The sequence below is a fragment of the Bremia lactucae genome, assembly GCF_004359215.1.
Source record: "Bremia lactucae strain SF5 chromosome Unknown BlacSF5_NotPlaced_17_SHOA01000003.1_2250557bp, whole genome shotgun sequence".
NCBI lineage: Eukaryota > Oomycota > Peronosporomycetes > Peronosporales > Peronosporaceae > Bremia > Bremia lactucae.
The window spans coordinates 1,451,792-1,463,807 of record NW_027152029.1 but is presented as its reverse complement, the minus strand read 5'-3'; the positions used below and the strand labels follow the sequence as shown (position 1 = coordinate 1,463,807).

Below are 12,016 nucleotides of genomic sequence, written 5' to 3'. Positions count from 1 at the left end.
GAGAGTCTTCCTCTGCACGTTCTAGTGTGCGTGAAGTGATGTGAGGCACCACTCGCACTGAGGCAGTGCGAAGTGGACTTGTACAGAAGCAGTACAAGTCAGGAGTGCCCCGTTACACTCATAGTATGTTGCTTTATAGCCGCTTAAAAAAAGAATTAGAAACACGAATTGGTAAATTTTAACAAAAGCTGATCTATGCGCACATCTCGTCTACAATATCGTTCGATAAGATGTGGTGAGGGTCAAGCTCATCTCGAGCTTTTTTAAACTTGTCAAGTGGATACCGTGTTTTTAAACGACTGCGCAATTTCTGACGTTCAACAGCATCCTCGGGCCATTCAATTTTAGCCCAGTGCTCGGTTGCTCCGAATGGTTCCATAAAGTCACGGTACATGGCATAATAATCCATAAAACAATCTTGGATAGCCTTACGAGCATCTTTATTTGTAGTTGGCAAGTATAAAATGACACCAACCCACGAGAATATCTGGTCTGGGTTAGATGACGATGCAGGGCTCATAAAGGACGTACTGCGGGCCGTCCAGCGCTGCTCGATCGGCGAATGAGCTGGGATATCTTCTTCGTCAATGCGCCTTAAAAGATTTTCCATAAAGTCAAGATCTATGGTGCCCGTGGTCGGAAAGCAAACTTCCTCTACGAGTTGTTGGCCCCCGCAATCGAAGCCAATAATATCGTCAGAGTACGCTATTCGGCTTCCTTTGCTGAGCATCCAAAACTGTTTTTCCACTTCATTCACTCGAATGACGTGCTGCTTATCGAGTGGGTCAATTTCGAGCAACTTGTCACGCATCTTTGTGAAACCCCAGTCGAGAAAGTCTGGCTCGGGCTTGCCGTTAGTTAGCTCCAAATACAGCTTGCGCGGTGCTTTCATACGTACCTTGTCGCTGTTTTTCTGCGACATGAATTGCGTTTCATCCAGCAGGTCCTCCTCTTGGGCGCGTCGACATTGCACCACTACCACTGCATCGGTGTATGGTATCCACATGTAGCGCAGGTGCTGGAATTCGACAAGCCAACGATTGTGGTTCTTCCGAATCTCGTCCAGCGTCATCACAAACGTCTTCTCGATAAGCTTGTGCATGGGAACACACTGCAGGGTGACCTTGGTCACTACGCCAAGTGCGCCAAGACCGCACTTGGCCAGTAGAAAAAGCTCTGGATCTTGCGTAGCACTAAGTGTCATCTTGCCTTTAGCAGGAGTCACAATTTCCATTTCGACGATCTGGTCGTCAATAGGCGGGATTCCTGCGCCTGTGCCATGGCATCCGGCTTGACAGATTCCACCTACCTGCTGGTCACGGATTGAAGCCACATTTTGCATGGTCATACCGTACGCACGTAATTTGTCCAGCAGATCTCCAACAATAATGCCGGTCTCTACTGTTACCTGGAGTTTCGTCCTATCCACGTCGAGAATCTTATCAAAAAGTGCCAGCGTCATAAGCGCCTCGTTGACATTGCCCTTTCCGACCGCCTTGCTAGAGAATCCCAGGCCGTTCGGCGATACTCCAGCGCCCATGCATCGTAGCTTCTGTTTCTTGGCTTGATAAGTCTGGAGCAGCGTCTGCACTTCATCCACCGTCTCAGGCACGTGAAACTGGTAAGGGACGCACACGTGTGTGGCCGACCAATTAACAAACTCGTTATGGTCCTCGTTCAGCGCAGTGTCCGCGCTTCCCGCAGCAGTTAATGCCGCTCCGGCCGCGGCAAGTGCTATCGCCCACGTCTGCCACTTTGGTGAAGAAGTAACGCGATACTGCCAAGTATTCGTTTCGAATATCCTAGCCGCTTGCACAGAGCAGGGTAGGCGAGTTGCGTGAATACTCAGTGCGCGACGCGCCAGCGTTGAACGCCTCAACATCTTCGAGATTTGTATGTGTCGACTATCTAACAACATGAAATTAAAGAAAATTTATTTGAAAGATCGCATTTGGGCAGCAAAAGTGACGCGTCTTCTTAAGTCGGTCAATTTGTACGAATTTACGCAGGGCAATTGGTTTGGATAAATTTGACGGCAGTGTGCCAGGCCTTCATGACGCTGGTCTTAGTGGCGGCGTCGTTCATGTCGCCGCGATGCACCCAGCCGTGTTTCTGATCGGCAAATAGCACCACGTCAGAATTCGAGCCAATGTCTTCGCGAGCCTTAAGGATATTGTACACGCTACCGCCTGGCTTCAACTCTTCTGGGTCGTCTCCAGCAGGCATAAGTAGCTGCGGCACCTTGACCGCAGCGGCGAGATTGTTGACGGCGCCTGCGCCCTTGAGCTTGTTCTCGACGATCCACGCGGGATGGAAAGAGACATGTCCAATTACAATTGGATCAGTTTGGGTAGTCTGTACAGCACCAACCCAAGCGCCCCAGCACATACCGTAGCTGATGATGTGCTCAACGCCTACTTCTCCTTTTAGATAGTTTACGGCGTCTTGGATGCGCGGGCCAAAGTGCTCGGCAAACGTGTACTTCTTTAGCCAATCATCGAAACCATTCATGTCTGGTAGATAGTCGCCATTCGCAATGTCCACGACCACCACCGCATACCCGAGCTTGCCAAGCGTGTCAGCATCAGCCTTGGTGCGACCACTGTCTAGGCCGAAAACGTCGGGGTAGACGATGACACCGGCACTGGAGGAAACGGGGCCCGTCACATAAATGTTAGTCGTACCAGCCTTTTTCATCGCACCAATGTGGTCAGCCTGCTCGCATGCAGGCTCGGCAGTCACAGGGCAGCAGCTCATACTAGAAGAGATGAATTCAAATATGAAACAGCATGGCCCATAAATCTCAATATTGACATCGATAATAATTATTAGTCTTCGGGGGCAATTAGAAGGAAAGACAAATTCGCAACCTAAATTTACAGTCCCAGCAGGCCAAGATGAATCAGAGCAGAATATCCCAAACAGATTATATTAACGTGCATGGAAGTTTTAAAGACTTCGAAAAAAAGTTGCGCCTTCAAATAACTCACTAGAGCCTTAATTGTAAGTTAATAATTTTGTTTTAGCCAATCCACGCGCAAGCCCTTATGAACACAATTAGTTGGCGACTAAAATATTTTAAATAATTTGTAACGATGACTTTGGTCACGGCGATAAAATTCATCCGAGATTATTGATGCCAATTCTTTCGGAATTTTGGATCAATTCAGTGAACTAGTGTTATATATCAACAAGCTCCGCTACTTTCTGCAGTCGGAGTTAAAAATCGGGCTCGAAGATGCTGAAGTTGGCGCCGAAGACCTAGAAGCCAAGTTATCGTTAATTAAAACCACGTCATCAGTCTTACTGCTAGTCTGTCTTACCTGCATAATCTAAGTCTGCATATCGAAGCACATATAAGTGGTGAAGCAAATTTCTATTAATCTTGCCGACACCATTTTTTGTCGATACTTGTTTGAACGATGCTTCCGCTTTCTCACGATCTTCACGCAACTTGTTGTAAGTGCGCTCTGCGTCACAGATCACTTCTGCTGGCAGGCCACTCTGAGCCGCTGCCCTGATACCGTACAGTCCAATTGAAGGAAAGGGGCCGTCCTTCAATTCGTACCTAAATTGCACGGAATTCTGGCACCAAGGCAAATATAAGGTTGCCATCATATTCTAGATATTAACCACGCACCGTGTTTAACCCATTTCCGATATGAAAGCATCGGCAGCGAGGGTACAACTGAGCGAGATAATTGAGTTGGTGATAGTGCGTAGCAAAGCTTGTATACGATCCTCTCCGAATCAACTCCTCGCTGATGCTCCATGCAATCGCAGCACCTTCATCGTTGGCCGTTCCTCTGCCCAATTCATCAAGCAGTACCAAAGACCTCGAGGTGCATGTTTCCAAGATGAACGCCGTCTCAGTCATTTCGACTGCAAAAGAGCTGGCATTTTCTTCCATATCATCCGACGTCCCAAACCTGGTACAAATACGATCTCGAATCGGAATAGTTGCTTCCGCAGCAGGAATATAGCACCCCATTTGTGCCATAATCGTGATGAGTGCTAGAGCTCGCAGATAAGTCGATTTGCCCGCACAATTCGGGCCAGTGATAACTTTTCGAGCGAAATTTAGTATTTTGACTAAGCTTTTGCTTCTCTCTGATTAACTTACTGTGAAACGTGCTCAATGGATCAAAAAACTTTTCATCACAAGTCAGCAAAATCAAATAAAGGTGCAATCTGGTAAGATCTTACGGTGTCGCTTGGAATGTATGATCGGTTTCTCAAAACACGCTGAACGAGTGGATGCCGGCCATTTTTGATTATCAAATTCCCATGCTCAGTGACAGTCGGTCGTATGTCTATACACAACAGCTGCCTCGTGAGAAATTAATTATAATAAATAGTAGCAATTATACATGGCTGATCTGGTGGCGAGAGGGCAACGACATTAACGAAGCTGTAATAACGAGTTAGCATTTTGTTGTCAACATTGCAGAGCTAATTTGATGGCTTTACCTAAGAAGCATGTCGAGAAGTGCGATGCTTTCGACCATCGCATGCATCGTTGAAGACTGTGGACGAATCCTATCAAGGAGCTGCTGTATTACACCGCTCGATAACTTGTAAACTGCGGTAACGGCTTCGTTGAGTCTCACATTGAGCGAAATTAGTGCTTTCGTTGAGCAACAAATCACTGCCGAGTCACATCACACATCAGAAACACGACAGCGTTACTTTAAAACTGAACTTTGTCAACACCAGTTTTTGATGTCACTCGCTCGATGAAGCTTGCAGGTAAGTCTCTAGTGTTGGCGGGAAGAGACAAGTGATATCCTCGTTTTGCTCTATATCACATTTTCAATAGGTTATCTTAAGTGCACGACAGCAGTAACAGTTGCCTAGCTTACGTGTAATTGAGCCGAATCGGGATGCCGACATTTTCCTTGTACGAATGAACGATGTCGTGAATTTTTTCGATCGTGTCAAGATAAGTTCGCCGTGCGACATCAAGCATGCCATCGACACCCGCTCGGACTGCAAAACATTCTTGTATGCGCTTCTGGGCGGCAGAATGGCAAACTTTGACCCTTTCGCAGATTGCAATCAGACCATAAGCAACGGGATCGCGCAAAATATATTGTACCTCTCGTTTACTATTCGCTCAATGTCGGCTTTAATCTTTGCAAATTGCTCGTCACGCAAGCTTGGCAAATTACAAGTCAACAATGCTTTAAGTTGATTACGGAATCGAGTTATACCTTTGAATGATTGAGTTAAGTAAATGACATGGCTGGTTTAGTCTTAGCGAGGTATTTTCCAAGCAAGCAACCATTTTTGGTAGACATCCTAGGGTGTGCTTAAGTGCTATCACGCTGCCTATAGCAATTTTTGACACTCGAGGGGTAACGGCTTTTGGAACAAGTACAAGCTGACTCTTTTACGAGCGAATGAGATTAACGCATAATTTTTAAGCGTGTGATTGTGTGCGGTAACTTACGAGGAGTCGATCTAAATCAACGAATTGATGCAGCTGATCCATAACATCGAAAAACCACGCTGGATTGTCCAAGAATATTCCAACAACTTCTTGACGCGCCTGACTAAGATTCAAAGGCAGAACTATTGTTGGTGCAACGAAAAATATTAAACGCAGAAGAAATAAATACATAGTTTTCAGGTGACACGTTGGCTGCAGCATCTGAATGCCAAAATTAACTTATTTATTTAAAGTGCATACAATGACAGTATGATTTTCAACGTACTGTTGATCGTAATAACCGGTTTCCAGCTGAGGTTTGAGTACTGTTAAGCATTTTGCAAAGAGACTAGCACGTCAAGTGTTAAAAAAAGTGAACGATCCATAGGTGGTGAATCTGTGCCGTTATAAGTACCTGGCTATCATTTCGTTCTCGAGCGCCTTTAACTAGTTCTAGAGAAGAAATTGTTGCTTGATCCATCAGAAGCTTCTGCGTCGATGGGCTAATAACAACCTGGTGAAGCCGTTAACAAGTGAACTGTCGGGACATTTCAAGATAAAAGCTACCTTCATGCTCTTTTCGACAACGTAAACGCCTTGAATGTACTCTATGTATTCCATCACGCAAGCCACTGAGGCCATTGCGACATAGTTCTATCATTGGCAGCTCAGTATTTAAAAAAAAAATGTTTGCTGTAGCGTACCCGTCCGATGTTTATATCAACATTATTTGCCATCACACGTTTTATGTCTTCCGCACCTTTTGTCTGGCTGCAGTATACCCAACATTTGAATAAGGAAAGGTATAGCTGCCAGAATCCGAGACCCACTTGAAATACTTTCGAGCAAGAGGTATCACTCGGCAACTTGACCCAGCAAAGCGCTTTGTAATCTCTTCGTTAATTTTTCGAGTCTTAGACGTCTCAACCACGAGAACTTCCACAGGCTAAGTGGCAAAATTGACCAAATAAATAAGCCATCCTACGATGTGCAATGAGACTTTCAAAACCTTGTACGCCTCTAGAAGCGAAATTGTGTCCACGTAAGAGTGTGAGTCGATAATAGTCCATAGAAGAAGCTCGTATGGTGAGACCAAATCGATTGCACATATCCCTATAAGAACCATATAAGCTGATGTTTCTCATGAATATAATAATACATGTATAACCTATTTCTCGGGCACGATTCTCTGCCACAGCCATGATGAGAAATGATAACCTGGCCGTGACTTCAGACAATGTGGAGCCTCTTGACCCCCCAGAGCTTGACAGCTTACTGCTAGGACGGAAATCATTCACTGTGGCGAAACTCACGGCTCTGTATGGGGGTGGGATATCGTAACGAGGCAGCCTAACGGCTTCTTCATTAAGCTCCACTCGTGGAGAGTTCGCTTTTTCCATTGTATCCTCGCCTATCACTTCGGATAATGGGTAAGTGCGGTGTAGTCCGTAAAAGAAGAATGATGATCACTGCAACACAGAAACAACGTCAGCTTCAAAAAAAAAAATGCAATATCAATAAAATTAATTGAGGCAGTGAAATACCGAGTCTTAAAAAAAGGTGGTAATTATTTGACATAGTATTCAGGGCATGCATTCGTGGCTTTGCTGTGACGCTGGACTTTATTAAGCATCAATGTAGGAAAGTTGCAGCTAATACAAACTACTATATTACATCCGTTAAGTGGTTGCCATTGACATACATGCAGCATCGAGCGAACCGCTCTTCAAAAGTGACGAGCACAATAATTTTGGCTTATGCGGTCGTTGCTAAGAGCAAATTAAGATCTGAGCAAAGCGACGCCTTCGGCACAGGAATCAATTTTAAGTGGACAAATGCCTTCGATCTTTAAGCAACCACATAGACACATTGAGATAAACCCGTACCTGGGTGCATATGCCTTCTCTTCGGCATCAAATGTGATGCGTATGATAAGGAAATCAAATGTACACTGATTTAGTATTTGAGGTTCCTGGTCGCCACATTTGGAGATACTCATAATAGTATATGATACCCTTGAGCAAAATAGCCGATGATGAGGCTAGAATGCACACGTTGGCAATTACCCACACGCAGTCGAAAATTTAAGCTCCAGCTTCTTCATTTTCCCTATTACCTACCCTTTTTGTGCGTTTTGACAGCAAGAACATATGCTCCCTATTGTGTGTGGGCATCAAAAAAGTGACTACGGACGTCAATTTTTTGCGCTTCTTGGTATTTTTCGTGCCACTCGTTCTTCGAATTAAATATGACGGCCGAGAGCACTTTCGAGGTCTTTGTGATAAGCGCTATTCTGAAAGGCTGCTTTTGCTTATTCCAAGGAAGCGTCGGTGGTGCGTTCATTGCGGGATTTTGGAGATAAAAATGTTGAAATTAGTGAAAAATGGCTCAATATGAATGTCGAAACGTTGCGGTAATGAAAAAGCTGTGGGATTCAGTGGCGTGAGGCGGTTGTGGTTTCTGAAGTGAGAAGGTATTGAACTTCTACGTGGACCATGAAGCTGTGTGGCCCACTTTAATTTAGTTAAAGAATTACGTGTTTTGTTAATTTATGGAAATGTTAGGACATTTATCGTTAGTTTTACTGAGAAAAAGCAGAAGTCTATGGTATTTTTTTTAGCTTGAAAATTAGCCAATCATGTAGAGAGATATAAAACAAAGGGATTTACCAGAGAACTGACGGGATATTAATAAAAAACACTCTAAATTCTTTCAGTTAGAAGAATGTAAACTTTTCGTAAAAATAACTTGTCGTGACAAGCATTCCCTATGTTCGAGGACAAAATCAGCATTTGTTCATCTTTTGGATTTAGCCGCTACTAACCGTAATCTAACGGAGCAATGCTTGGCTTGGGTGGGAAAAATGCTCGTTCTGTTTGCATGATAAATCAACTAGCGCATCGGCGCATGTCCGTGGCCCCAAGCCGCCTCGCGCAATTCCCGTATCTATCGGAGCTTGGCCTCGAGGAGGAGAACTGCGGTGTGTATAATGGCCGATGGTTTGGCAGCGGTAATTTGTATACATCCTTGAGCCCCGTAAATGGACAGCCTATCGCCAGTATACGATCTGGTACCAAGTCCGACTACCATAAAGTGGTGGCTGCAATGGATGATGCCAAGCCTCTCTGGTGCAATCTGCCCGCCCCAAAACGTGGAGAGATTGTGCGACAGATTGGAGAGGAGCTTCGGAACAAGCGGGACGCACTAGGCAAGCTTATTGCTCTAGAGATGGGCAAAATTTACGTAGAGGTGCGATATTCGGAGCAATGCATTAGCCTGGAAAGAAATAGCTAAGCTTTCCTTAAATCTCGGATATATCCCCGCTTTGTTTTGTATTTAGGGCGTTGGTGAGGTACAGGAAGCTATTGACATTTGCGATTTCGCTGTGGGACTGAGCCGCACCTTAAATGGCTCAGTAATTCCATCCGAGCGTCCAGGTCACTTTATGATGGAGCGCTTTAATCCTCTCAAGGGCCACGTGGGAATTATTACATCCTTTAACTTTCCTTGCGCCGTGCTATTCTGGAATGCAGCGCTTAGTCTTGTGTGCGGTAATACTCAGCTTTGGAAACCATCCGAATCGCTCTCCCTAACGTCAGTGGCATGTACTAAGATTATTGCCGACGTCTTGGAGCGCAACGGACATCCTGGTGCTATCGCCTCGCTGGTCTGCGGAACTGGTGTGGAAGTGGGTGAGGCGATGGTACACGATAAGACGATGGAGCTTATCTCTTTTACGGGCTCTACGAAGGTGGGTCGCCGAGTGAATGAAGTCGTCTCGTCTCGCTTTGGCAAGACGATTTTAGAGCTGGGGGGCAACAACGCAATGATCGTGGATAAGGATGCAGATCTAGAAATGGCACTTCGAGCAACGCTGTTCTCTGCTGTTGGAACGGCTGGCCAGCGTTGCACGTCGCTTCGCCGTCTTTTACTTCACGAAAAAATCCATGATGATTTTCTTCAACGTCTGGTTCTCGCGTATCAGAACGTGAAGATTGGTGATCCTTTAAACGATGGAGTTCTTTGTGGCCCACTGCATAACAAGATGGCTGTCCAGAATTACCTAGACGGAATCGATACTATTAAAAAGCAGGGAGGCAAGGTACGTCCTTAATGAGCTCACAACTTGCATAAGGCCGGGGTTCTAACTTGGCTGTGTAGATTCTTACCGGCGGCAACAAGATCGAAAGCGAGGGCTACTTTGTAGAGCCAGCGATTGTTTCTATAGCCCATGATGCTGCGATTGTTCAACAGGAAATTTTTGCGCCAATTTTGTACGCGTTGAAGTTTCGTACTCTTGAAGAAGCGATCGAAATGAATAACGCTGTCCCACAAGGTCTATCATCGTCTTTATTTACGAAAAGCCAGGCCGCAATTTTTAAGTGGACGGGCCCTCTGGGATCGGATTGTGGCATAGTAAACATAAACATTGGACCTAGCGGTGCTGAGATCGGGGGAGCCTTCGGCGGTGAAAAGGACACTGGTGGCGGTCGCGAGTCGGGCAGTGATGCATGGAAGCAGTACATGCGTCGCTCGACGTGCACAATTAACTATAGCAAAGAGCTTCCACTTGCCCAGGGAATAAACTTCAACTAACTTGTTTAAAGGTCATTGTTAGGAGCAGCTTAAATACAACAGCGTTTTTTGTTTGCGTTTGTCATTGTGGTGTTTAACGATATCATTGCTTTGAAACGATAACTGCGATTTCTTTAGCGTGCTAGAGCTCGATTGAAATGAAGCAGTGCCTGTCAGCTTTCAGCCATCTAGGCGTATGCAGTGAACAATGTATTACGCTAGAAAAGTTTTTTCGAATGCTTTAATTCTAGCTTGCCTTATTGAGAAGGTTGCACATCTGGCAATGACGAAGGAGCCTACCTTTTATGATCTAGGAATCAATGGACATTTCCATCTGTTTGATCCAAAAAGGGAGATTTTCTGCATAAGTTCTGGCTGATAGAGATCGGCGGTGCTGCATACAATCATAATTTGGATACAACCCTACAAAGTAATTTATGAAGCATTTCTTGGATCGCACACAGATCCAAATAGAATACCTATTATTTTGCCGCTGACTCCATGTCTTCCACAAGTCGAGAGCCGTGCTTTTTTGTAAGCCGCGCGGTTAGCATCTCTTTGAAATCATTCATGATAGCATTTTCACGCTGCTGCTTCTCCTCAAAGTTAATTAGCGCAAGAGCTCGTTTCTCTTCAGCAGTGTAGACCTGATTTTCTTTTCGTATGCGAACTGCATTCATGCGCTTGTGCCGACTGCCACTCATCACATAGCCCAAGTTTTCCAGGTTTTCAATTTCTTCACCATTCCAGCCTACTTCGCCACGACGTGGAATACGCATGTTCTTTTGCACAAACTGCGCGATAGCAGCCCCTTCACCAGGGAGCAATGCCTTACCGTAATTCATGAGCGAACCAGCAATTGTTTCGTCGCCTGCACCTATAAGAGGCTTCGGTCCAATCTCATCGCCAGTCTCGTCATTATTTAGAGTCCTTTGCTCCGCTACTTGAGTATCGTTAGCTTTGCACTTCTCGCTTTCATTGATCTTGCTGCTGCTATCACGACTGTCGTCACTTGATGTCCTTCTTTTCGACATATTTGAAGTCACCGGCTGATCGTGCTCATTGCCGCTGCAACTGCCATCGCTTTCGCTCCCGCTGTACGACCGAAGACGGTTGTCGTGCCTTCGCTTTTTCGGCCTCTTTTTGTTGTTGCTCTTGCTTCTATTTTTATGCTTTCCTTGATGTTTGGACTTCGACTTCGATTTTTTTTTGCTCTTGCTCTTGCATCGACGTCGCTCCTCCCCGATTCTTGTAATTGAGCTCTCTGAACTCGAATCTGCTCGCGACTCATCCGACACATTTGGCCGAGAAGGTGACACGGATGGAGTAAGTTTCACCTTAGCTATCCTTTTCATCCTTTTCTTCACGGAAGGAGGGCTCGGAATGCCTGCCCAGATACTGAAATCAATCGCTTCTCGTTGTTGCTTTCTTTCTTCAAAAAAATCATCATCATTCTGTCCATTGTAGCCGTAACTTTTGCGAAACCTGCCACTCCTGCCCCTGCTCACGCTTAAGTCGATTGAAGGTCCATAGCGTCCCATTGGCTCTCGATTCCCATGTAACCGCGATGGTTCATGATGCCCTCGATGCGGAGAACGGGACCGCGACGGAGAGCATTGACTTCTGCTAAGGCTTAAACGGCGCCTTGATCTTCGGTGAGGTGGGCGACTACGGCTGCGGTTACGGCTGCGGCTGCGGCTACGTCGACGAGACGGACTTCGGTAGCGTCGACGATGGCTCGACGACATTTATCTCTTCGGAATTCAATAAAACATCAAAATATTATCTATGGAGGGTATTCAACAAGACGTCAGATGTAACGGGGTGTATCGCTACATAAAATTAACACTTAAAGGTTGTTAAATAATATATTATCTAAAAGGTAGATAACATTTAGAGGATATTACTTTATATAGTAATGTTCAGTATTAGTATCCATAAATAGGTATAGACCGTTATATCTATTTATTCCGCAGACTAATCAGCTGTAGAGATAAACAAAGAGAGATA

The 12,016-nt window shown here is 45.3% G+C and overlaps 7 protein-coding genes across 7 annotated transcripts; 1 reads left to right on the top strand and 6 right to left on the bottom strand.

Moving 5' to 3' along the window:
- Window positions 1-210: 210 nt before the first annotated feature.
- Window positions 211-1,882, bottom strand: CCR75_002402 (uncharacterized protein; the record flags this gene model as incomplete). The annotated part of the gene is given in 2 exon segments (XM_067960499.1): window positions 211-268; window positions 285-1,882. 2 exon segments carry the CDS (start codon window positions 1,880-1,882, stop codon window positions 211-213), a joined length of 1,656 nt encoding a protein of 551 aa, XP_067822895.1.
- A 119-nt stretch (window positions 1,883-2,001) lies between these two features.
- CCR75_002401 (uncharacterized protein) lies at window positions 2,002-2,757 on the bottom strand (the record flags this gene model as incomplete). Its single annotated transcript, XM_067960498.1, has 1 exon — window positions 2,002-2,757. One exon carries the CDS (start codon window positions 2,755-2,757, stop codon window positions 2,002-2,004), a length of 756 nt encoding a protein of 251 aa, XP_067822892.1.
- A 1,407-nt stretch (window positions 2,758-4,164) lies between these two features.
- CCR75_002400 (uncharacterized protein) lies at window positions 4,165-6,840 on the bottom strand. The gene is given in 13 exon segments (XM_067960497.1): window positions 4,165-4,648; window positions 4,714-4,799; window positions 4,863-5,042; window positions 5,099-5,213; window positions 5,242-5,389; window positions 5,453-5,653; window positions 5,718-5,780; window positions 5,847-5,945; window positions 5,999-6,085; window positions 6,136-6,202; window positions 6,214-6,377; window positions 6,441-6,544; window positions 6,600-6,840. 13 exon segments carry the CDS (start codon window positions 6,829-6,831, stop codon window positions 4,467-4,469), a joined length of 1,728 nt encoding a protein of 575 aa, XP_067822893.1. The 5' UTR covers window positions 6,832-6,840; the 3' UTR covers window positions 4,165-4,466.
- A 346-nt stretch (window positions 6,841-7,186) lies between these two features.
- Window positions 7,187-7,430, bottom strand: CCR75_002399 (uncharacterized protein; the record flags this gene model as incomplete). Its single annotated transcript, XM_067960496.1, has 2 exons — window positions 7,187-7,277; window positions 7,318-7,430. The coding sequence occupies 2 exons, from the start codon at window positions 7,428-7,430 to the stop codon at window positions 7,187-7,189; spliced, it is 204 nt and encodes a 67-aa protein (XP_067822868.1).
- A 158-nt stretch (window positions 7,431-7,588) lies between these two features.
- CCR75_002398 (uncharacterized protein) lies at window positions 7,589-7,774 on the bottom strand (the record flags this gene model as incomplete). The annotated part of the gene is made up of 1 exon (XM_067960495.1): window positions 7,589-7,774. The coding sequence occupies one exon, from the start codon at window positions 7,772-7,774 to the stop codon at window positions 7,589-7,591; it is 186 nt and encodes a 61-aa protein (XP_067822869.1).
- Window positions 7,775-8,247: 473 nt separating this feature from the next.
- On the top strand, window positions 8,248-10,087 carry CCR75_002397 (uncharacterized protein). The gene is made up of 3 exons (XM_067960494.1): window positions 8,248-8,680; window positions 8,772-9,533; window positions 9,593-10,087. The coding sequence occupies exons 1-3, from the start codon at window positions 8,273-8,275 to the stop codon at window positions 10,025-10,027; spliced, it is 1,605 nt and encodes a 534-aa protein (XP_067822866.1). The 5' UTR covers window positions 8,248-8,272; the 3' UTR covers window positions 10,028-10,087.
- Window positions 10,088-10,488: 401 nt separating this feature from the next.
- CCR75_002396 (uncharacterized protein) lies at window positions 10,489-11,754 on the bottom strand (the record flags this gene model as incomplete). Its single annotated transcript, XM_067960493.1, has 1 exon — window positions 10,489-11,754. One exon carries the CDS (start codon window positions 11,752-11,754, stop codon window positions 10,489-10,491), a length of 1,266 nt encoding a protein of 421 aa, XP_067822867.1.
- Window positions 11,755-12,016: the final 262 nt, after the last annotated feature.